General features: G+C 52.8%; 1 protein-coding gene across 1 annotated transcript in view; it reads left to right on the forward strand.

Moving 5' to 3' along the window:
* The window catches only part of LOC103595106 (cAMP-dependent protein kinase type I-beta regulatory subunit-like), a 136,880-nt gene extending 114,411 nt beyond the window's left edge, over positions 1 to 22,469 (forward strand). The window contains exons 9-10 of the mRNA XM_008578421.1: positions 19,937 to 20,018; positions 20,706 to 22,469. Of these exons, the coding sequence (XP_008576643.1) occupies positions 19,937 to 20,018; positions 20,706 to 20,878 (255 nt within the window). The 3' untranslated portion in view covers positions 20,879 to 22,469. The remainder of the gene's footprint in view (positions 1 to 19,936; positions 20,019 to 20,705) is intronic.
* Positions 22,470 to 23,592: the final 1,123 nt, after the last annotated feature.

Raw genomic sequence — 23,592 nt, forward strand, 5'->3', positions numbered from 1 at the left:
TTAGAAATCTGGATCTCTTACTTCTCTTTAAAAATCTGATATCTGGGGGTCGGCCCGTGGCTCACTCGGGAGAGTGCGGTGCTGATGACACCAAGGCCCCGGGTTCGGATCCCATATAGGGATGGCCGGTTCGCTCACTGGCTGAGCGTGGTGCTGACAACACCAAGTCAAGGGTTGAGATCCCCTTACCGGTCATCTTTAAAAAAAAAAAAAAAATCTTGGGTCGAGCCCGCAGCGCACTCGGGAGAGTGCGGCGCTGTAGCACAGCAGCGCTCCCGCCGCGGGTTCAGATCCTATATAGGGATGACCGGTGCGCTCACTGGCTGGGCGCGGTGCGGCCGGTCTCAAAAAGGACAAAAAAAAAAAAAATCTGATATCTGGCCACACTGGACCTGCATCCCTGTCCGGAAACAACCAGCTGGAGCTGAGAGTGCGCCCCTGTTTGCCACAGCCCCCTCACCTTGTCAGCAGTCTCTGCAGACATTTGGGGGCTTTTGAGTTTGCAGCCCCAGTCTTAAAACTAAGGGAACTGGTAACTCTGGCTAATGCAGACAATCGTCCATTATTATCCATGGATCAAGGCTCCATCCCAGCTGAGTCCAAGACCACGTGTTAAAAAAAAAAAATCATAAAAATGTGTGAGAAGCATGAATCAGCGAGGGCATCTTCACAGAATGCAGACAGGTGGCTCATGTGGTGTTCTTGCTCCGGTACAGAGGACAAGGGTGTCACTGAGATCAATTACATAATTATTTGCGATAACAGGAGCTGGCATGTTCTGAGAGTTTAGGGTGTGCCAGGGGTGGTGTGGTTCCCCCGTGTATGCCGTGTGTGTGATCTGACCACACCCCCGTGGGGGAGGCTCTGCCAGTGTTCCTCTCTATGTCTACCCCGAGGGGCGGGGTGGGAGCAGAGAGTGTTGGTTGTCTGCCCGAGGACACACACGACTGACTAGTGGGCGGTGGACACAAGTGTCAAGTCTGTGGCTCTGCCCGGGATGAGGTGGCGGCACTTACTGGATATGCACATGCCTTCAGGTATCTAGGGCTGCACATCAGAGGGCAATATCAGTTTTGTGAGCACCGCTTCCTGTGTTTTGTACATTCCGCCTTTCTTTTCCTCTCCCTTTGGTTGACAATTGAAATTTGACCTTATGGTGTTTTTTGATGGCTCTGGGGGCCTGGCGTTGCTGTTGCTTACCTGTTAAAGGGCTTACCTAGCACTAAGGTGATAAGGTTTTGTGTTAGGAATAGCTGATTCTCAGAGATTCTGTAGGCTCCACTGTAGAATTTTCAAGAGACGGTGCTGCAGATGGGATGCTCACTATCTCCTTTCCACGAGTTCATTAATGCTCCTATTGCAAAAAGGTTTTCCAAGAAAGGCTCTTCAGAGAGGGAATTGGTGATGGGGGCCATCACTGGCTTCTGTGGAGTAATTTCAGCCTTGTTCAAGAACATCCCCCAGCACTGACTGTATGGGGATATGGGGGGAGATGGGAAAGTGGGGTTGGAGCAGATTCACATAAGCCTCGTATTATATGGGCCTCTGGCATGTAACCCAACCCGAGAGGAAGGTATAGTTTTCACAATGTTGTAAAATGTATTTGAAGTGGTCTCCTTGGCAACTTGGATTTTTTTCCCTTTTCCTCTGTGATCAACCAAATTTGGTAAGTCACAGGAATCAGAGACTCTCAGAACTGAAATGCAATTTAGGGGATGTTTTCAGTTTCCAGCCACTTGATTCCCACGGCCAGAAGCCGTCCACTGGCCACATCTAAGACAGGTGCGCGGTCGGTCCTGGCCACCAGCCCGCAAGCATGTTTCTCGGGCATGCGCCGAGTGGAGCTGTCTGAGGTTTGGCAGTTCCACTCAGTTGCTGCCTTTTCTATTTTGCGTGGAGAAGACACACGTGGACTTCAGGATCAGATTCCTTGTGTCCTCACTCTGCTGCTGGCCCGTGTCCCCACTGTCTGGCAGGCACTTGTCATGTTCACTTAGTCATGTTCATTCTTCCCTATGGGGATTTCTAAAGCAAGTTGTTTTGTAAGCTCTACCTGTGGCTGGTCACAGACACCCTTCTACATGAGACTTCACCCCTGGGGAGCTGGAATGCGGAGCTCCCACCTCACCCCATGCTTTCATTTTGCCCAGGATCTCTGTCTGTCCCCTGGGCCTTCTCCCGGGTGGACATCTGTAGCAGAGCCCTTGCGAGCCTGCAGGGGTTGGTGCCTGGCTTCTGCTCTGCCGGAAGTATGATTGTTTCGGGAGCTGATTTCCCCAAGGTGTGGGGAAATCCACAGAAGAGCCCGGCAGGGACCCCCTGCCCTGCACAGATAGGGGGATGGCTCCTGCAGACACTTGATAGTCACTAATACCTGCTAGTCTCAGGGAGCCAGGAAGGCAGAGCTGGGCTGCAGGACTCACCAGCTTACGTGACACCCTGAGGGTCTCTCTGCAGGAGCAGGGGCCCCTCCCAGGTGGAGGCTGTCTTCCCTTGTCTCCCCAGCTCACACCAGCTGCATCTGAAGCTGTTGGGAGCTGCCAGCTCCTCAGACATCTGATCCCCAAAGCTCTTGGAAAATATTCTCAGCAGACCAGAGCAGAATCATTCCTCTGCAGGCCTCTGAGTGTAAAACTGGGAGCTGACAGTCACAAAGACAGAGAACACCGGGATGGGTAGGTGGTGAGCACTGCAGCCCCACAGGCCTGAGCGTGGCTTGCCTCATGAGGCCTCTACCTGCAGGCAGCCTGTGGGGTGGGCATCTCTTACCAGAGCCCTGGAAGCAGCCCTGGGGCCAAGGGGCTCTCAAAGTTTGGGCAAAGTTCTCGGTCATCAGGCAGTGGGACCGTAGGAGCTGTCACCATGTCTGGAAGGACAGACGCTTGGCTGGGTTCCCCCAGGGAAAGACGGCATTTGGGACCTGGCAGAGAGAGGGCAGAATGAGTGGAGGAAGTGCCAGGTCCTGGAGCGGGCAGACTGCCCAGCTGTTCCATAACCTCATCAGAATGTTCGTCTCCCCTGATTGTGCTCTCCAGGAAAACCGAGGAGGATTTGGGCAGGGTTGGTGCAGGGAGCTGCAGGTCTCAGCGCAGGCTCATGTTCCCTTGTGCATTCCTCAATTTGGGCCTGCATGCCCTGCTTCTCTAGGCCACTCGAATTCCCCTCCCTGGGATCTCCACTGGGGCCTGGGGGCAGCTGGACCCTGAGAGCTGGTTCCCCATAAAAATCCTAAGACTGAAATTCCCCAGCTCGCTCCCACACCAGGCGGCAGCGGCCTGGGAGGTGTTGCCATGGGAACACTAGATTGGATTTATCTCCTCTCTTAGCAAATTAATTTTATGAATGTCCACAATGTTGAAGCAAATGCAAAACAACACATTTCAAAGCCATCCTTGGGCCTGGGAACTTTTCATCAGAGCTGCGGCTGCGCTACCGCCCCTCAGGCATTTGAACCAGGGGGCAGCAGATGGTTTAAAATCCACAAGTCACTTCTGGAAACTTTTAGGAGGGAGACTCCTACAAAACAGGATCGAGAGGCCCCTGATGCACACAGCCCATCTTCGCTCAGGGTCACTGGTGACTCAGTCTGTGCTGCACTTACTAAGTGCCAGGCACTGGGCTGGCTCTAGGATTAAAGCATAAAAATACCACTGGGGATCTCACAGAGTGTGTGGGGAGGTGTCACTTTATAGTTATGCCTTCGGAGCATCATTACTCACTGTCACCCTCTGCTCCTTTCTCCCCTTGCTCCTTTGGCTATTGTTACAGTTGTTTCTTTGTTCTTACACCTCCTTCTTTTGGGGATGTCCAATTTTATTCTGGGTGGGAGGTCAGCCTCTGGGTGTGGTTCGATGCTTATTTGCAGAGGAGGGAAATCATCTGACCCACTTGCCGAGGAATCACTCTGGGTCCTGCATGGAGAATAAACTGTAGGAGGAGGAGCCAGAGAGGTGGTCAGTGACCCCAAGGGGATGGTGGGAGACCGAGCAGGTAGCAGAGCTCAGGCTCTGCTGAGGGATGGGCTACGGTGTGAGAGGAAATGGCCAACAGAGGGGCAAGATGTGGGCGGGTGGGGAGATTAGGGTATGGGAAGTACATGCAGAAGTTCTGCAGATAGAGACAGTGGAGGAAGGGCGGGTATTCGTATAAACAGCAGCTAGTACAACAGGCTCAGGTAGAAACACAAGGCATGAGTGTGGGGAGTACCCAGGTGTGATGGAAGGTGGGGGGCACGGGGGCGTGTGGGAAAGGGGGCCCTTGCAGACGTCAGGAAGGGAGGGTCTCACACATCCTGGAGCCCCTGGACAAAGAGTTTGAAAGTTCACTTGGTACAATGTTCGTGATGTATTCCCTTTGAGCCACAAGCTTCTTCTTGTGTTAAAGGAGATGCGCTCAGACCTGCTACATTGATGGCCTGTCCTTGGTCTCAGGGCTGTCCAAGGAGCCTACTGGTCTACCTTCCAATGGCTTTTCTTGTGTTTGCTGCTGTCCTGGGGCATGCACCTGAGGCCACAAGAACCCTCCACCGACCAGTAGGTTATCTGATGCTGGGCCCTGTGGGCTCCTCTTGGAAAGTGGAGGCAGGTGAGACCTGTGGGGACCTTTGTCCCAGTAGTTACTGTGGGTTTGTGCCCCAAATCTTCCCATCTGAGGAGGAATCTCAGGGCATCTTGAAGGAGAATGCACTTGGCCTCGCCTCCTCCTGAACTCACTTTTTACAGCAGAAAAATAAAAACATTCCTTCTCGGCTGAACTGGAACAAACGCTTTTCCAGAACCTCATGGCTGGGCTCAGAGCCTCTACCCGGCCTGTGTTGACTCCATCCCAGCACTCAGACATTTGCACGGGGACAGTGATGGTTCATGGTGCCCTCTGTGTCTGGCCCTGGGTGACCCTGCTCACGGTGTTTGCTGGTTTGTTGGCCTGGGTCATTGCCAGTGAGATGTGAGGATTCTCAGAGGAGTTTTACCTTCACCCCACCTGGTATCTCCCCAGTGCCTCGAGAGTAGCTGCCTCCTATGCTCAGACTCTTCTGGGTGGGCTCCTGGGTGGCTTTAATGGACATGGGCCACTGAGAGGGACAAGGAAGTCTGATCAGCTGTGATCCAGCTCCATTCTCATCAGAGGACAGCCTTGTCATCCTGGAGACCAGGAGGGCTGCATGTCCTCTCTAAGCCCCCCTCAGTAGGTGAAACTCCCCTGGGGCTGTACAGGGAAGGCTCCGTCCTAGGCACATCTTGGCTGTCCCTTTCCCAGTGGGCTAGACATTAGGCCCAGCAGCTTGGGGGAGCTGAGCTGGGCACCCCTGAGCTGTGAATGACCAAAACACACTGACTCGAGTGTGGATAAATCGACTTCCCAAATGCACACAATGTTTTCGCTTTGGCTTTCAGAATAAGTGAGTTTTTATGTGACTCTCAGCATCCACATCTGGCTGTTCTCGAAGAACATTGTATCTATGTGTAGATGGAGGAACCGGTGAGAGGCTACCCAAGTCAGCTTGCTGGGGGCCTCAGCCGGCCTCAAGCTCAGGGCTTCTGCATTTGGAGACGATTGCCTTAAAAAAAAATTCTACAAGTAGATGCTGCTTATGGATTGAGACAGTGACACAGAAGTGTCTTCAGAAAATGCTAATACTATCCCCTGCCTAGCCTATGACAATTTATGTGGTTCCTTTGATAAGTACCTTGGTCTTGATATTTTCTGATTTTCTTGTTAATGTAAGAAACATTTAAAAAAGTTTAACACCCCCCTTTCCCTGAAAAAGTATAAAAAGCACCGTCTTCCTCACTCCCCTCACCCGCCCCCAAGAGGCCCGGGCTTTCCATTTCAGACATTTGCAGATCTTGTTCCCACCGTATCTTCACACACCGCCGCGCAGGCGTTCCCAGACGAGACAGATGTGGAATGTTTCTGCCAGATTCCAAGGTCCTGGATTACCCAGGACGAGATTCCTGGCACCAAAGTGAGGGGAGTTAAGCACCGTGCAAAGACCATGGCCATAAGGACGGATGTTTTGGCCGGGAAAAGCCTGACAGATGCGCAGTTCTGGACTAATCAATCGGCGGGGGTGTCGAGCCCCTGCCCTCCCCATCCCCCCCCCCGGGCCGTCCAGCAACTGGAGCTGGGGCTGGCCGAGGTGGCGATGGTCACCGGAGACGGCCCCTCCCCTTGCTCCTCACAGACCTGGCTCTGGGGTTCCTCGTCCTGCTGGGAAGTCCAGGCATCCAGGTGGTAAACAATGGCCTGTGGGAGGAAGCTGTCCTCCTGTGTTCTAAATTTGGCCACGCGTGTCTCTCTGATTCACCAGCGGGTGCTCTGTCCCACAGCTGTGGCACCCTGGCCCCGCTGCCCTTCTTCGGACTGAGCTGCTGGGGGGATTTGGCAGAAAGGCTCCTAATGTGAGGCAACTGCCCCAGGAGCAGAGCTGAGGTCCCCAGCCTTGTAGCTCCCGGGGGTCGGAGGGAGCATGGGGTCCAGACCAAGGGGGGCTGAGTGGCATGGGACGAGCCTGTGACCCCTGAGGAATGTGTGAGGCTGGCTGCTGCGCAGCGGGAGCTGGGGGCACAGTGGGGGGCCAGTCAGGGTCCCAGTGGCCAGGCCCTTTTTAAAATTTTTGTTTCTAAAAACTGGACAAATATACATAACATAAAACTTAGCACTTTAACCATCTTAAGTGTCCAGTTTCGTGGCATTAAGTACATCCACATTGTTGGGCAGCCATCACTGCCTACATCCACAGAACTCAGTCATCTTCCCAAACTGAAACTCTGTCCCCATTAAACACTGAGTCCCCCATCCCCGTCCCTCCTTCTACTCTCTGTCTCTATGAATTTGACTCCTCCAGGGGCCTCCTGTAAGTGACACCATGCAGTATTTGGTTTTTTGGTGACTGGCTTACTTCACTTAACATCATGTCCTCAAGGTGCACTCATGTGGCAGCCTGTGTCAGAACTTCCTTCCTTTTGAAGCCTGAATGATATTCCATTGTGTGGAGAGACCACACTTTGTTTATCCAGCCAAGCCCTTTTCTATTTTGCTGCTGCTGCTAATAATGCTAGTAATGATGGTGACTAACACTTCTTGAGATTTGAGTCTGTGTCAAGCATTTCCACAATGAACTCATTTGATCCTTATAAGTCTCCGAGGGGGTGACCGTTATCCTCCCAGTTCTACCAGTGAGGAATCGCACTGAGAGCAATACTGAGGAGTCCCCACGTCACCAGCCTGCTGATAGTCCCCAGCCTTAAAGCCCCTGATGGTGTGCTAGGGGCCCACACCCATCTCCTCGCCTGTCTATCCCCAGAATTGGTGGGGTCCAGATAAGTTTGTCTTATTTTATAGTGGGGAAACTGAGGCTCAGAGGAGTGAGGTAGTGTGTCCTCAGAGGCCTGGCTGTCCAGTCAAGAACAGTGGCCCCACGGGAACCCGGAGAACCCTCCACATGCCTCATCTGTCCTGCTGAGTCCTTCAGAAACTCCCCACAATGACCAGATCAATTTTAAGTAGCAATTCAGGCGAGATAGAAATCAATTAATTTGCCAGCCGCGGGAGGTTCTTTTTGCATTTTGCTTGACTTCTCTGACCGGGGATGGTGCTCTGAACAGTCCTACATATATTTATAGCTTCTCTGAGCATGGGGCTCACCTTGGGCAGATGAAGGGCAAAGAGAAGCTGATGCCCTGGCATGGCCTCTGGGCCTGGGCTCTGGGGGAGCTGGGGTGCAGCATGGGATTCAGGCCATGCTGCCTTGGGTTGTTCTGTAGGTTCCACGGAGGTGGCAGCTGGCCGTGGCTGCACCCTGCAGTCACCTGTCCTCCTTTGGGTCTGAGAGATGAAACGCTAGTAGCTAGACCAGGATTTGTGCTCTTCCTTGGCTTCCTGGGTTTCCAGAAATATCTGTCGGTGGAGATACTCAAGCTGAATGCCCTTGGGACCCCAAGATCCCCAAGTGGCCACTGCCCTAGGCCACTGCTGCACCCAGACTTGCCCTCAAACACGAGAGTATGGGCGATGCCTGAGGATGATCTGAGCCTCAGTGGGAATTATTCCTGCTAAACCATAAAGAAATAAAACAATGAGGACTGTGGTTGGGTTTACCTTTCTCCTCGCTGAGCAAGTTCCAGTCATCCGTCCTCAGGTGGAAGCTCAGAAAGGCAACAGGCAGGTGAATGCGAACACCTGTCACTTGTCAGCCTGGGGTTCTGAGACAATGGGCTCCCCAGATTGGCAGCTCAGTAAATTGCTGCTTGGGGACAGTGAAAAAATACCCGTGGACTCCCCTCCTGGATGCAGGGTCAGGGGCATAAACATTCGACACTTCCTCCCCTCAGACGCTGCCACACTCTGCTTTCATGGATTCATTCTGGAAGCTCTTCCCAGACCTGTAAGATCCTGTTCTAGACCCTGGCCAGGTGAACCCTGTCTGGCAGAGCCCACCTCCCCTGACCTGTGCCTATTTGTAGATGCCTCTGGGTCCTTGCCAGACTCAGTAGTGGCACTGTGGGGAACAAATGGGGATACTGGATACTGCAGGCAGAGGCTCAGGGAACAGACCTCCAGGCTGAGGGAACAGCATGTGCAAAGGCACAGAGTCCTATCACTGTGGTTGGAGTCAAGGGCCAGGGTGGGGCCTGGTGGGGAGGAAGTGCCCGAGTCAGCTGGGCCAGATGGAGAGGATGTGGACTTGCCCAGAAGGTAACGAAAAGCTTCGAGCCATAGAAATGAGGCCAGAGTTGTTTGAAACACAGTGTCCTCCTAGAGGGAGTCGGAGTGGAGGTCGAGGCAAGCTACTGAGCCACAGGAGGACTAGAAGGAGATCTGAGGCTGGATGAGGCTGAAGCAGGGAAGGGAGGAAGGTTTAGCGTGTGCGTCGCCCTAGGCCCCCCATCCAATAGGGGTGGCTGGAGAACCTCAGACACACCGGGATGGCCAGTTTGGGGGCAGGCTGAGGCCGAGTGCTGTTTGGGGGTGTGAATTTGAGGCGCTTAGGGGACTGCTGTGTCTCTGGCTGGACCCTGAGGGGCACACTGGGCTGGAAGGGTGATTGGGTCATGGGTGGGTTGGGGCAGGGGGCACACACAATCTTAAAGGGGAACATTGAAGAGGGAGGGGAGAGTGCTGGACCCTCGGGGAGCACCAGTGTCAAAATGGGCAGCGGGGGAGCGGTCAGGAGAGGGGCTGCTGAGTGGTAGTGGAGGAGAGCTGGAGCTGGGCCAGGCTCGTGAGAATCAGCACCTTTAAAATGTAACCAACAAGCATGCACACGCACCCGCTCATGTACACGCAGACCCATGCACACACGCACCAGCATGCTGAGGACCTCAGAGGCTGGAGCAGCTGGTGGGAGACCTCCTGGGGGTGGGGACATTGAGTCTTGGGCCACCCATGGCGGGGATGTTTGGAAGCCTTCTGAGTAAACAGCCCACAGCCTAGGCCCGCAGCAGAGGCTCTTCTTGCTTTTCTTCTTCCTTCTGGCAGGAGGACTGGCGTCTGTGGAGGCAGCCTATGTAGGATTTTCAGGCTTATTATTCAGCCCTAATTGGGAAACCAGGGTATCTCATGGAGAGGCGGAGCCTGAGAGACCGCACAGCCTGACCTCACAGGTGTGCTCAGAGGAACTGCGGGGTGGGGGCCTGGCACGCAGGGCATCAGCCCCAGGTTGGGTCTGGGGGCCCGGCCTCCTGCACCTGCTCTGGGCTGGTTGGCTGGAGGGAGGGGCATGCTCAATCCCAGGGAACAGATGCTTGTGTCCATTCCGGGTCCGGGTTCTCCTGGGATTAAGAAGTGCCGGTGTGTGGGATAGGGTTGGGTTGCTGCTAATTCAGAGTGGAGTTTCCAGTGGCTCATTGTTAGGTCTCTGGCAATCTAGCACGCTGCTCGGCACGCACAAGGACTCAACACGTGTTTGTCCAATGAATGAGACTTGGCTGAGGAAGTGACTTGGCTGAAGTAGCGTACTGGGGTCTGGGTGTCCTGGCTAGAGGGGTGTGGATGCCCAGGCCTCATGGAGGAAGGTCCATGTGCAGCCAGGCTGGCGGCTGGGGAGGGGGGAGCAACTGGGGGCAGATAAAACGTTGTTGGGTCACTTTTTGGGAAAAGCCTTGAAGGTCATGATAAGCACATTGGACATGATTTGTGGGTGATGGCAACCCTTTTAGAGCTCTTTCCAGAACCCTCTGTGATCACCTAGAAGGAGGGGCAGTGATAGAGGCTGTCATGCAGGTGGGAGGGTATGGACTGTGGTGGGGAGGGTGGGCAGGGGGCAGATTCCAGGCTCAGTTATTTTTAATTTTTTTTTTTTGGTGTTTTTCCATCCAGCTTAGTAAATTTTTATTTCTATTCAGAAAACTTGCAGTATGGAAGGAGGAATGGGAACCAAGGGAATCCAGGGTGGTTTTGTCCTTATATTGCAATGAAACAAAAGCCTTCCAGAACTTCAGCAGCTGCCAGTCACTCATTCATGTGTTCAGCAGAGTTTAATTCAGGACTCAGTGTATTGTGCATCACCAGGGCAGGCCCTGTGTCACCTCAGGGGGGTCTCAGTCCAGGGGTCACAAAGAACTTGCAAAGAGCTGTAATGACCTGAGTGCTTTGGTAGTTGACGTACAAAGAAATGCAGGAGTGCAGAGGAGGTGGGGACTCGTCTGCAAGCAAGAGACATCAAAGCCAAGGGACACCTTCCCTGTAGAGGTGACCTTTCAGGAGGGCACTGGAGGAGGAGCACCAGTTAGCCAGGCGGAGGGAACACATTTCAGCTCCCAGCCTGTTCATGTGTCAACTAAAAGTTGTATGTGTGGCTTATGCTGGTATCAGGACCAAGACCAAAAATGTCAGAAACTGAGGGGAAGAACGACATAGATCAGAACTTTTAAAAATCTGACTTTTTACAAGATTCAGAGAGTAAGTCAGGTGGCTGCTATAATATAAAAATAATCCCTGGGCAGATTCTAGACTCTTTAGGGGGCCAGATCGACAGTACTAGGTGACTACTGTCTGGGAGGTGTGGAGGCTCCAGCCCTGCAGACAGAGATGCTTGGATGGGGGCAGATGACTCTGTGGAGCTGCAGGTGCTGGGGGCCTCACTCGGGTTAGGGCTGCAGCCACGTGGACCCCAGGTGGAGTGATGGTAACAGACTGCCAGCATCCTCCCTGCGCAACCCTGAGATGGGGGAGCCTGGCATGGCCGGGACTAAGGGCTGGTCCAGATATGGCTTCTCTGCCCCTGTGGGGGTGGATGCCCCCTTCCCACCTCAGCAGGCAGCAGGAAAGTTTATAGCTGCGCCTGCCTGGGGCTCGTGCATGGCCTGATTCCCCAGAACTTGCAGAAGCTGTCGCCATGCAGATGGCAAGGGAGGAACTGGGCCATGGAAGGGCATTGAGATCAGGGACCAGTCTCCCCTCTCTCGTTCTGCTCTTCCCGCTCAATAGTGGCAGCCCTTACAGCCGACGTGCATCTCACTGACATGTGAGTGCTGTCCCTGCCTGCCCACTCCAGGAGCACCTGTCCATTACAGACACTTCATGTCCATCTAATGGACAGTGCCTGGCTGCAGAGAGAACTGAGGTAATAACTAAGTCTACAGAAGGGGAGGATCCTCACCACGTAGGGCTTTAATTGCCTCTTGCTCTGGTCCGCAGGCAGGAGGGTGACAGCGCAGTGTTGGCACCTGTTCCCCTCCTCGGAGCCCTGGTGCCAGAATCTGTGTTAATGTCTTGTTTTCCCACAGAAGCTGCTGGGCTGTGCCTTCACCAGGGCCCCAGACCTTATGGATAATCTATTAAACGTTGGCACAAAAACTGACCTCGGGCTGCTTCCCAGCCAAAGTGTGTTTTCGCAGTTGTTCTGAGGACAATTTGCAGCCTGGAGTGTGTAGCGCACACATGTGCCTGCTTCAATCAGCTGTGCCTTGGGAGGCAGAGCAGGCAGACGAATGCAGGGCAGTGTCTCAGCCTCCTTAAAACAAACAAACAAGCAGCAGCTCAGCTGGTTCCAAAACACTTGGAATAGCACTTGGTTTAAGGAGCTCTGAGATAAGTCACCACCCTAGAAAGCAGAAAATGCATTTGGATGGAAGAGAATTTCAATGGAAATTGCCTTCCTTGTGGAAAAAACAGTTTGCTGCAATGACTGCTTTTCAAATGTATCCGTGGGGCTCATTTACTCAGAAGAAATCACAGAGCTACTTGGGAGGTGTTTTATAGGCATGAGTGTGTGTGTGCACAGGTGTGTGTGTGCACAGGCATGTGCGGGTGCACTCCCGGTAGGATTCTGCCTGTGCTTAAATACAGAAACACACGGGCCAATAGTGATTGCACACGAAACATAAAGGCCTTGGGTTAAGTCTGGATATTCCAGGTTTTGAGGAGTTTCTTTAGAGGTGGGAATTTGTCAAGAATGCCTTGACCCTACGAGTGAACATTTGATATTCATCCACTCCTCCTATTTACTCATGTGTTCACTGCCCTCAGGATAATCTATCACATTTTGGCATGGGGAGGACTATTTCTGAAGCTAAGGTCATTTGACCCCACTCCAACTCTGTAAGGTTGGTTGGTATTGTCCCATTTTGCAGACGAGGATGCTGAGGTTCCAGAAGTTAAGTGCCTTGCCTGAGATTGGCTGGTGCATTACACACCAGGTTTGGATCCAAATTCTGACTCTTGGTTGGCAACCTGATTTTGAGTTAGGGGACAGCAAGGTGTCCAAAGTGCAGGACACAGACCTCCTTGGTTTCTTTCAGTTCTTCCAGTCATGTTGGAAGAAAGCCTCAGTTGAGGCTAGTGTGTCTTTAACATCTTTCCAGCACCAGCCTCCTTGTATTGATTTTTAAAGTTACTTTTTAATTTATGGAAAGTGATACAGGTTTCCATTTAAAATAGTGATACTAAGTTTCTTTTAAAATATATTTAAGTAAAATAGTTTTCTTCTTCTGGAACTTCATGTCAACGGCCTTAAAACAATGTGTGCGTTCATGTCTGCCTTCCTTTCACGCCATAGCATGTCTTGAGACTGGAGTTCACTCCATTTTACATGTGTGCAACGCCCACTGTAGGAGCAGATCAAGGTCCTTACGCTTCTCATGGCGGGTGTTTGGGTTATTTCCAGGCTGGCTGAGAGCATTCACATACAAAGCTCTGATGGACTTGGGCTCCTGCGCCCAGCCTGGCGTGAGTCCCAGATAGGGGTCCTCTTGTACTGGGAAGTCATCTCTGCACCACTTAGGGCTTATGCCAGGCACTGGGCAAGCACAACCACAGTCGAGCAGGCTTCAGCCAACCGCCCTGAGCTCTCCCTCATCTACCCCTGCACCTCTCTCTGGCTCCCCACATCTTCTCCCCATACTCGAGATGTGACAGGCTCCTTCCTGCCCTGGCCTTTGCACCAGCTCCTTCTCACTGTCTGGGATGCAGTCTCCTCTGGCTGTTTCCTCTTGTCCTTTGGATCTCAGCTCAAAGGTCACTTCGTTGGCGCTTCACAGACTGTCCCCCTAAATTATTTCCTTTGCACTCCTGGTATCTGACACCTGTTGTTTGTTGGCTGTGTCTGTCTTCCCCAAGGGGGCAGGGATGTGCCTACTTTGTTCTCTGCCATATCTCCAGCCCTAGAACAGTGCTTGACACATGGTAATTGTTCAACAAATATCGGGTGAATGAATGAAAGCCTAAAAGAAGAAATAAAAAGGAGATGTATCAATAGTTCTGAGCAAGGCAAATGACCCAAGTCCATGGACACCGGACTGAGTCCAGGCCATCGTCCATGCCTGCAGCGTTGTCTTCTCTCTGCAGTGCTGGCCCCAAAAGTAGGGACCACGTCTTCCCACCCCCCACCCTAGCTCTGTGATCTGACTGACCAGGTCAGGGGTCCTCTGAGCCCAAATCATTCGAGGCTTAATGGCCTGGCTAGAGGGGCTGTTACAGGACATGGAAAGCTCAAGAGACCCTCCTTCAGTGAGTGGATTCTACCAGACCTCTGTTTGTTTTTTTTCTTATAAAAGTCATATTTGCCCACTGTAGAAAATTTTTTAAAAATCAATTTTGTTTTAAGAATAAAAATAGTTGAGAGGAAAACGGGTCCTTGTACTCCCACCCCATCGCAGACAGCTGGTAGTGATGTTTTGTCCTGACTCCTCCCAGGCTGTTCTGTATGGGTAGGTGACCTGGTCTATTTTTAGTCAGGCTAGAATCAATAAGTGAGAAATTTGGGGAATATGACCTAGAGTTTTGGCAAGTATGTTTTTCCAGCCCCAAAATTCCAGACTCACAATCCTCCTGAGAATGTCTGTGCTGCTTTCACGGCCGTCTGGGAAGTGGATCTTGGACAGGAGAGTGTTATTTCCAGGAGCTTTTGATGGTTTGGGAGACATTGGCCTGTCTCAAATTGGGGCTGCCTGGAAAACCAAGAGCATGTGGTAGTTGTGGCGGATGCCTGGGACGTGGGAGCACTCGGCTCTGCTGGCTGGGGTCAGTTCCCCTTCTGGTCGTCCATCCCTGTTTCTCTCTCCTGTGCTCCCTGCTGGCAGAGTTGGCATCTCCAGCAGATGTTCACGGACAGGCAGTCAAAGGCCGGGGAGTGTCACCGCCTGCCGTTGCCATCAATGCTGAGGGTGGTGTATTAGGGCAAGTGATCAAGCTGCTATAACAAAAAGTCCCCGCAACAGTGTTACAGAAAGAACAAAGAAGTATCTTCGTTTCTTGTGAGGCGATGATTGGTGGGTATCCCAGGTGGGTGTCTGCTCCACATGGCTCCACCACCCCCAAGGGCTTTTGTGGTTGAATTCACATGGTTGAGGCAGGGCTGCCAGCACACAGGGTCCCCAGTGGGGATGGGGCAGAGAGCAAGGAGGAGCAGCACACTTCCTCTGGTACCGAAGGATGTGGTCACATGACCCCATCCACCTGCAAGGGACACCCAGCATCCCCAGCAAGGCTACCCCACAATGCCACCACCACAGAAGGAAGGGAGAATGGACTCTGGCGGACAGCTAGCGGTATTCCTTATTGTTTGTGTTTATCGAGTACTTACCATGTGGATGCTTTATGTGCATTTCATTCTCATAGTCATCTTGTTTGGGAGATTCTTACAGATGAGGAAACTGAGGCTTGGAGAGGTGAGATGGGTTGACTAAGATAAGTAGCAGAGCTGGGATTTGAACCCAGGTCTGCAGGACTCCAAAGGCCCTGCTCCCTTCCCTCCTGGGGCTGCTGATCCCTGGTGGAGACAGGAAGATGAGGAGTAGGGAATCAGTCACATGCCCATCTACCCCTAACTGGGTAGACCACCACCCCTCCCTCCTGGCTCCCTCATCAACTCTAGTTGGAAACACTGCAGCTGCAGCAGCCAAGGGCCCGGGGGTAGGCCAGGCAGCGGGGGTGGGGCAACGGGGGGTCAGTGGTGGTGGTCCATTGCAGGGAGGGCAAGGGGCTACTTTTAGTTCATGCAAATTTTCTGGTTTTGCACTAAGTCCCTTCAGTGTCTTGGGGGTTGGGGGAGGCTCCTGTGTCTGAGATGACCTGGCCTTACCCACCCTGGGGGCAGATACAACATCTTCCCCCTCTGGCCCCAGAACATGTCTGTCTGAGCCGAAGACGCAGCCATGCTGGGGTGTATTTGGAGAAGGTAAAAGGATTGACTTAGCCGGAAAGACAGGAGGGTTGGCGTGCTTTGAGGCTGGGAGGGGGAATCGTCTCTGGAACTAAGGCAGTCTGAGCATTTTTCTGTAGCCTCGGCAGGTGCGGCAGCCCTTTCCTCGCAAGGAGGAACATGAGTGCCTCGTGGAACGTTTGCCTCTCCCTCACCGGGTGGGGCCGGTGCAGGACATCTCGGCAACGACTCCAAAAAATACAGATTTCAAAAGCGAAATGACTCCTTTTCGGAAGGTCGTTCCATATTATTGACAACGTTTTATTCTTTCTTTAAAAATAGTATTTAGAAAGACTTGACTGCATTCTCGTGCATTCCCAAGTATCCTTCTCGTTATACGATGGACACTGTGGGAAAGTTCCATTCATTTAAGGCAAACTCACTTTGCAGCCAGACTTGGTGAAACTGCTCAGTGAGCAATGGGGTGGGGGAGCAGGCATTTTGCTTTGCTGGCCACTCGTGTGCCTCCGAGAGGTCAGTTTCCAGAGATCCCCTCTGTAGCACATAGTAGGTGTTCAGTAGATCTTTGTGGAATGAATGAATGAATGACCCCCAGAGCAGTGTGCTCTGTGAGAGGCTGGCTGGTGGTTCCTACAAAGGCCACAGGATACGGGGTGGGTTGGGGGCTTCTGGGTGCTTGGAGGCAGCCAGGAGCAGAGTGTCCCTGCTGCCCCGGGGGAGCTCCCAGAGGAGATAGAGGTGCCTGGAAGGGGCTGAGCTGGCCAACAGTATGAGCCGAGAGCAGCTGTGTTCTGGAGAGGAGCTTTTGTAGGGACCAGCAGGGCTGCAGGAACAAGTTGGAGGGAGGCCACTGAGCCGCCTGGACGAGTGGCACCGGGAGTGCACTGCGGACGGGCCGGCCTCATTGCATGTCCACGCCACCTGGGCTGCTTCCTCTGCTCCACACTCTGCTGAATCACTGCAGCATTCCTCTTCAGCAACAGGTCGTGTGAACACGTGTCAGGTGAGGCTGGCCTTCTGCCACAGGTGGTCAGGAGCCTTCAGGTGCCGATGAAGGTGCGGTGAGTGTGGGACCAACATCATCTCCTTGTGGGAGACAGTGGGACTCCGGCCAGCCCCACCTCTGTGTGGCCTTGGCCAAGTCGCTTAACCTCTCCAGGTTTCCTTCTGTGGAATGTAGAAAGCGATGTCTCTCCATCACCACCACCACACATAGGGGCTCTGGAAGGGGACGTGTGGAAGCCTGGGGTGCAGCTGCCCGGGCATGGTGGATCCCTTCCCGGCTGGGCTGGAGGAGAAGACAAGAGGTTTGAAAAGCAAATCTGTCCAGAGCTTCAGGCAGTCAGGCCTGAAGTTGCTCGTGTTGTACATTCTTTCATATCAAGATGTGTGAAGGATGAGGATGCTCCCAATTGAAAAAAACAATCTCTCCACATGGTAATGTATCTTATCTCATCCAATGTGCCATCGGTTATAAGATACACCGTTGCTTTCTGTGCCACCAGGAAATGCTTTGAGACAACACTGATTGCAAGATGCTTCTCGGTCCATAGATGATAAGGTGTGGAAAAACATGTCTTTGCATCCAGGCAGTACGATAAATGACAAGGTGGTGACAAATTAGGTGAACGGTCAGCATAGCTCGCCCCATGGTGGCCCGCCCAGACCTATCCCTGCCTCTTTCTTGCCCACAGAACCCCAATCCTCAGCCCCCTCCCCAGAGCAGGGTAAATCCAATCACATAGGTCCCATCCCCTCTCCCAGCAATTGGTTTAGGGTGAACACGAGACCTGCTCTGGCTAATGAGGAGTGAGGGGGGGTTCCGGGAGGGTTTCTCATTGACGAGGAGAAACTTGCAGGAGGAAGTAGGTTCTCTTCTTCTGTCAATGGTGTTGGGGTGGCATGTGGTGAATCCTGGAACCATGGCAGCTTCTATGCCACCATAAGGGACCTGATCGAGGATGGGGCAGCTTGCCGAGGCCCCAGAGGAGGAGATGAGAACAAGCCTGTGCCCTGGACACGTCTCTGAGCTGCTGAATCAGCCAGCCCTGAAGCTGTCCTGACAGTCTTCTGGTTCTGTGGGACAGGTTGCCTTCGTTAGTCTTGAACAACCTCAAGTTGGGTTTTAGTTATTTGGGTCAAAGCATCTAAATATTGCTTCTAGCCTGAGTTTCAGTGAGTAATTCTGTACACCAGAAGCCTTTAGGTCTATCACCTGGATTCTGAAAGAAGAAAATGATCCCAGTTGTAAAACGGAAATATGTTAAAAATGGGAACAAAAGGCACATAAATTATATATGTAACAAATACAAAGCTATAACTGTAAAACATAATCAAGTCAGTGTAATGGGGTATCAAGACAAAAATGCCTCTCACAGCAGTTCTCACATATCGAGGGCTTGACCTGTTCCGTCCTGAGCTAATCACCGCACGGGTGACTTTAAAAGACGGGGAAGCCGAAGTGCAGGCAACTGGGAGGAGCTAGGCCGAGAGCTGTGCTGGTGGGTGGGGGACCCGGATCCCGTTCCTCTCTCTGGGGCTCTCGGCTCCTGTCCCTTGAGGGCTCTGGGCCTGGGTCCGAGTCATGGGTGTCCAGCCAAGGGCATGCACCATGCTGCCCTTCCTGCCCACGGCGGCAGCAGCGCTCAGTGGAGCTGTCTGTTGTTTACACGTCTTGCTCCATCCATCAGCGGGATTCATAAACATGGCAGAAGCCTGAGAGCCGAGTGGCCCCATGGCCAGATCGGGGGGCTGGGACAGGGGATCCAGCTCTCAGGGGGCTGCCAATTGGTGCCTGGGGATTCCAGGCACGGCGGGCACCAGCAGGGTCTCCTGACTCACGTCTCTCCCAGACTGTGGAGAGGTGGGAGTTACTCATTAACCTGGGCACAGCCTGGCCAGTGTTTTATGAGGCTGGGTCTGGGTGAGCTGGGGTGAACTGAGCCCACCTTGAAATGAAATGTTGTTTCACGCCCAGCGAGTTGCTCTGAGAGGGTGCCAGGCTGTCCAGGGCTGTGGCTACGTGGGCCCTGGAACCCAAATAACGTGGACAACAGAACCCTGGAGGGTCAGGCTGTAGGCGCCTCAACCTCCCTGGGCCTCAGACTCCTCAGCTATAAAATGGGATGGTGACAGCACCCACACTTGCGTGGTTTTGTGGTTGATAAAGGGCCCTTCCTCCGGGGACTGGGGACTGGACAGTGTGGGTGAGGCTCGGAGTTAAATTCGGAAGCCTTTGTTTGAGCTGTGGATTGACTTGTTTGTTAACACCTGCTGGAGGTGTTTGGTGTTAAAAAATGACTCTTTTTACTGGGTTGCTTGTAGAAAGTTTCTCTTTTAATCTTCACGACAGTCCTATGCAGTGCAGACAGGCTGATTCCTAGGTTACGGGTGGGGAAATAGTTTCAGGTGGGAAAAGGACTGGCCCAAAGTTACACAGCAGCCAAGGCGGGGTCTGGGGTCAGAACCCACACTCATGCCCAAGCCCATAACCTCTCCATAATAGGCCATGGTTTCCCACACCCAGGGCCTCCTAAGGGGACGAGTAGAGTGTGAGGAACGTTCAGCCACCCAGGCTGCCCTTGGCTCTGGGTCCCGCCATCCGAAGGCTGAATCTGTCATGTGTAACGCATTCCCCAGCATGGCCCTGTGATATTCTGCCCACAGCCTCTGTGTTAATCATTGAGCTGGCACGTCTGGAGACCCCCACCTGCTCCCTTGTTTGGGGGGTCAGCAGGGTGCTTAGTGGGTATGTGACCCTGAGACCATGCTCCCCTGTCCCTGGGGAGACCCTGGTGTGACTAGACATACTCCCAGTCCTTGAGAGTTAACCCAAGGTCAGTTTAAAATGCTGGCAGCCCGTGACAAAGATACTGACCCCTCGGGAAACATCCCCAGAGTTTCCTACCTGCAGCATTGCCGCCCACCCCCAGAAATGCACTGGATGCTTGGTGAGTTGGGAGGAGCCGTCTGTGTATCTAAACAAAAATGGGGGCCAGGACAGGATGGTGGTCTCTGGGAAGGTGCATCTGGCCTGGCCATGTCACACATGGCGCTCAGATCCCGTGGCCATATATGTGCCCACAGAGGAAAAACCAGTGGAATTGAGTTTAGAATTGGTGGCAGCAGCACAAAGGAAAGGAGCTAGCCGGAGGCAGGAATTCAGGCAGCAACCCCTCTGACCCCCACGTCTGACCCTCCCTCTTCATGAATCCCCCACTGCATGACCCCTCGCTGGGTGACCTCTCATTTTGTGACTTCCTCTTTGGGTGACCCCCTGACCCTGCAGGCCCTGGCCTGGCCAGCTCTCATGTGTCCCCTCGGCCTCCACAGGGCACAGCATCCGTCCTGCAGCGCCGATCCCCCAACGAGGAGTACGTGGAGGTGGGCCGCCTCGGGCCCTCCGACTACTTCGGTGAGTCAGGCGTCCCCTCCCTCAAGCTGTCTCATTCAGAGTCTCAGAAAGGGCCCCCGAGGTGGGGAGCTGCGTGGGGGGTTTCCTGGGGACTCTCAGGATGGACCCTGTGGGGAGACAGGCTGAGCCACAGTGTGGCTGAAACAGAGGCCTCAGCCGGTGTCACCTGAAACTGAGATCCCAGGGCCTGACGTGGGGCTGCTCCAGAAAGGATGTGACCTTGGGGGAGGGAGCAGCGGAGCCATCGGCTGCCAGCATTTCCACAGCTGAGGGGCTGGGTCCTGAGGGAGGCCTGTGCACACAGCACAGTGCCTGTTGCATGTAGGGTTACCTGACAAAAATGCAGGACAATGCCCAGATAAATTTGAATTTCAGATAAGCAATGAATAATTTGTTAGTATATCCCAAATATCTCATGAGCCTTCCTTATATTTAAATATATACATACCTACATACATACATATATATATATATATATATATATATATATATATATATGTATTTTGATTTATTTGGAATTCAAGTTCACCTGGCATCTTGGTGTTTGCTGCTGTTCTTTTTCCTAAATCCAGCAGCCCTGGCTTTAGGGGAAGGAGAGCACTTTTCAGGGGGCCCTGGACAAATCTGTCCTGCCACAGCCTCCGGCCCCTGGAGCCAGGCTCTGACCTCTCTCTCTTGACCTCCCAGGGGAGATCGCGCTGCTGCTGAACCGGCCCCGTGCGGCCACTGTGGTGGCTCGAGGACCGCTCAAGTGTGTCAAGCTGGACCGGCCCCGCTTCGAGCGCGTGCTGGGCCCCTGCTCCGAGATCCTCAAGAGGAACATCCAGCGCTACAACAGCTTCATCTCCCTGACCGTCTGAGCCGCGGCCCGCTGCAGCCCGGCCTTCCTGTGTGGTGGCCGTGACCTGCTCGTCTGTGTCTGGGGCGTTGGCGGCGGGCGGGGAGGTGGCAGGCCAGGTGGGCTGGCGTCCCGGTGGTGTGGGGACTGCCCCCTTCCTCTGGACTCACTTTTTGGAATAAATAATCACTTTGTGCATTTCAAAAACAAAGGGCAAGCCAACGAAATGCATCCCAAGGCCAAGGAAGGGACAGACTGAGCTCCTTCCCACACACCTCCCTCCCCATCAGCCTCTGTGGCCTTGTCCTTTGGGACTCATTCTAACCTTCCCAAGTCTTCTGGGGAGACCCTTATCCCCTAGGAGGATGAGGGGCTGCGGCCACCATTGTAGCTCTCCTCCCCAGAACGGGGTCAGGACGTCACCCCTGGGGCCCTGCAGACCCTGTGATGTCAGGTTCACCAGAGCTAGGTTTAAGTATGGGATAGATTGTGCCCCAGGGGAATGTCCCCAAAAGGACACTCAGGCTGAAAGCAAGAAGTTGAGGCTGAAGAAAGAGGGTCGCAGCCCCTCCCTGAAGTGTGCACTCTGCTCCGTGCCTGCCACACACCCCCTCTCAGAGGGGCCTGTTGAGGACTGAGGATGCTGGGTCTGAGGGCCTCTGGGTTATTAGGTTGGTCCCTGCCTCTAGCTGGACAGGAGATGGTCATGGTCCTGCCTTGGGGTCCTACCATTTGGCCAAAGATAGACGCCCCCCCAGGGGGGCCCGTGCTTGCATGGGATGTTGGGAGGAGCTGGCATGATTTCAGTGGCTTGTCCTCACCGTTTTTGGAAGGTCCACCTCAAGGTGGGTTGGGCGCACTGACCAGACACTCAGGGGCAATTGGCAGAGTCCGTGGGTCCCTCACTGGGCAGACGCCCAGAACAGGAAGGAAACATATTTGAGTTGGGGACTTTCCAAGATTCAGTGAGCACTGTTCTGGGTCACTGTTCTCTCGGAGTCAGGGGAACCTCAGACAACGTCAGTAGCTTCTTGGAGACTTTGCAAGGGAGGGGCGGATTTCTAAAACACATTCTGGATAAAGTTGTAAGGACCAGAATCCCCTTTGAATCATTCTCCAACAGATATGCCCAGCCTCCAGGAAACATGCACAATTCATTATCCAAGCCTCTATTCTGATGTAAGGGAAAAAATATATGTCAAACCAACCTTGGGCCCCACACCCTAAATCATCGATTGACTTGTCCCCCCAAATATACCTTCAATCCAATGATGATACCATGAGCTAGCCTGGCCTGAAGGGGTTCGGGTGAGTACAGAGAGTGTCACAGTAGCTTCTGGGTGACCTGGAATACAAATGAAATAATGCAGTTAACCTAATTTCGCTCCTGCTATGCACGTCCAGGGGAGGTTGTCCTTGGTCTGAGGTGACATGTTGCAGACTCTCCCCCACTGATGGTAACAAATGCCCCCTCCTTAGTCCAGCCCTGGCCGTGCCACCTTGTCCTGCCTTTGCCTGTGGATGTCTCTGTGGACCTGTAAGCCCTGCGCCTATTTATCTCTGCTCTGATAATGCATGAACTATTAAATGTGCAATGAGGTACCTCTTCCCGACTCGAGAGGTTTTTGTCTGAAATCTTTTGTGGATAAGGGTTTTTTCTTTTTTTATTGTGGTAAAATACACAACACAAAATTTACCATTTTGACCATTTTTGAGTGTACAACTCAGTGGCATTATCTACATTTACACTATTGTGCAACCATGACCATCGTCCAGCTGCAGAATTTTCAAACAAAACTACATGCGCATTAAACACTAACTGCCCACTTCTGCCTCCTCCCAGCCCCTCATAACCACCCTTCTACTTCCTGTAAACCAATATATCCCAGACATTCTCATTTCAATGTTATAAGTATAAATGTGGGTCATGTTGGTGGGGCCACTGCCCACCCGTGGTGTCTTGGGGATAGCCAAGCGGATAGCGTCCCAGCACCCTGACTTCACACCCTGCCATGGTCCTGGGGTGGCTCTGTTCCTTGTGGCTACTCTGTGGGCCCTGATGTGGACACCCAGATCCAGAGGCTGCTTCTGGGAGGGGTCCGGGAGTGGCCAGGGTCAGGGCCCATTCAGCCTCTGAATGGTAAACTTGGGGATGCAGGGCAGGTGTGGCCCGCTCACTCACCTGTGGGTCCCCAGGAGCTCTCACAGTCCAGGGCACTGAGTAGGGCCTGCAATGAATATTTGAATAAATAAATAAAAGTAAATAAGAATTGAAGAAGAGAGACTGGGAAATTCGGGCTCTGACATTTGCATGCCAGGAAAAAAAAAAGAATCTTGACCTAAGTCTTATACAAAAATTAACTCAAAACAGATCAGATTAACTCAAAATTTAAATGTAAACATAAAACTATAAAACTTTTATTTAAAAAAAGGAAAATCTTTAGGATCTAGGGCTTGCCAAATTTTTCTTACACTTGACACCAAAAACACAATCCATTAAAGAGAAGTTTGACAAATTGGAATTCACCGAAATTAAAAACTTTTGCCCTGGGGCCGGCCCGTGGCTCATTTGGGAGAATGTGGTGCTGATAACACCAAGGCCACGGGTTTGGATCCCTACATAGGGATGGCCGGTTACCGTGGTGCTGACAACACCAAGTCAAGGGTTAAGATACCCTTACTGGTCATCTTTTTTTTTTTTTTTGTGCCAGCTGGCCAGTTTGGGGATCTGAACCA

Source organism: Galeopterus variegatus, unplaced genomic scaffold (genome assembly GCF_000696425.1).
Source record: "Galeopterus variegatus unplaced genomic scaffold, G_variegatus-3.0.2 Scaffold1678, whole genome shotgun sequence".
NCBI lineage: Eukaryota > Metazoa > Chordata > Mammalia > Dermoptera > Cynocephalidae > Galeopterus > Galeopterus variegatus.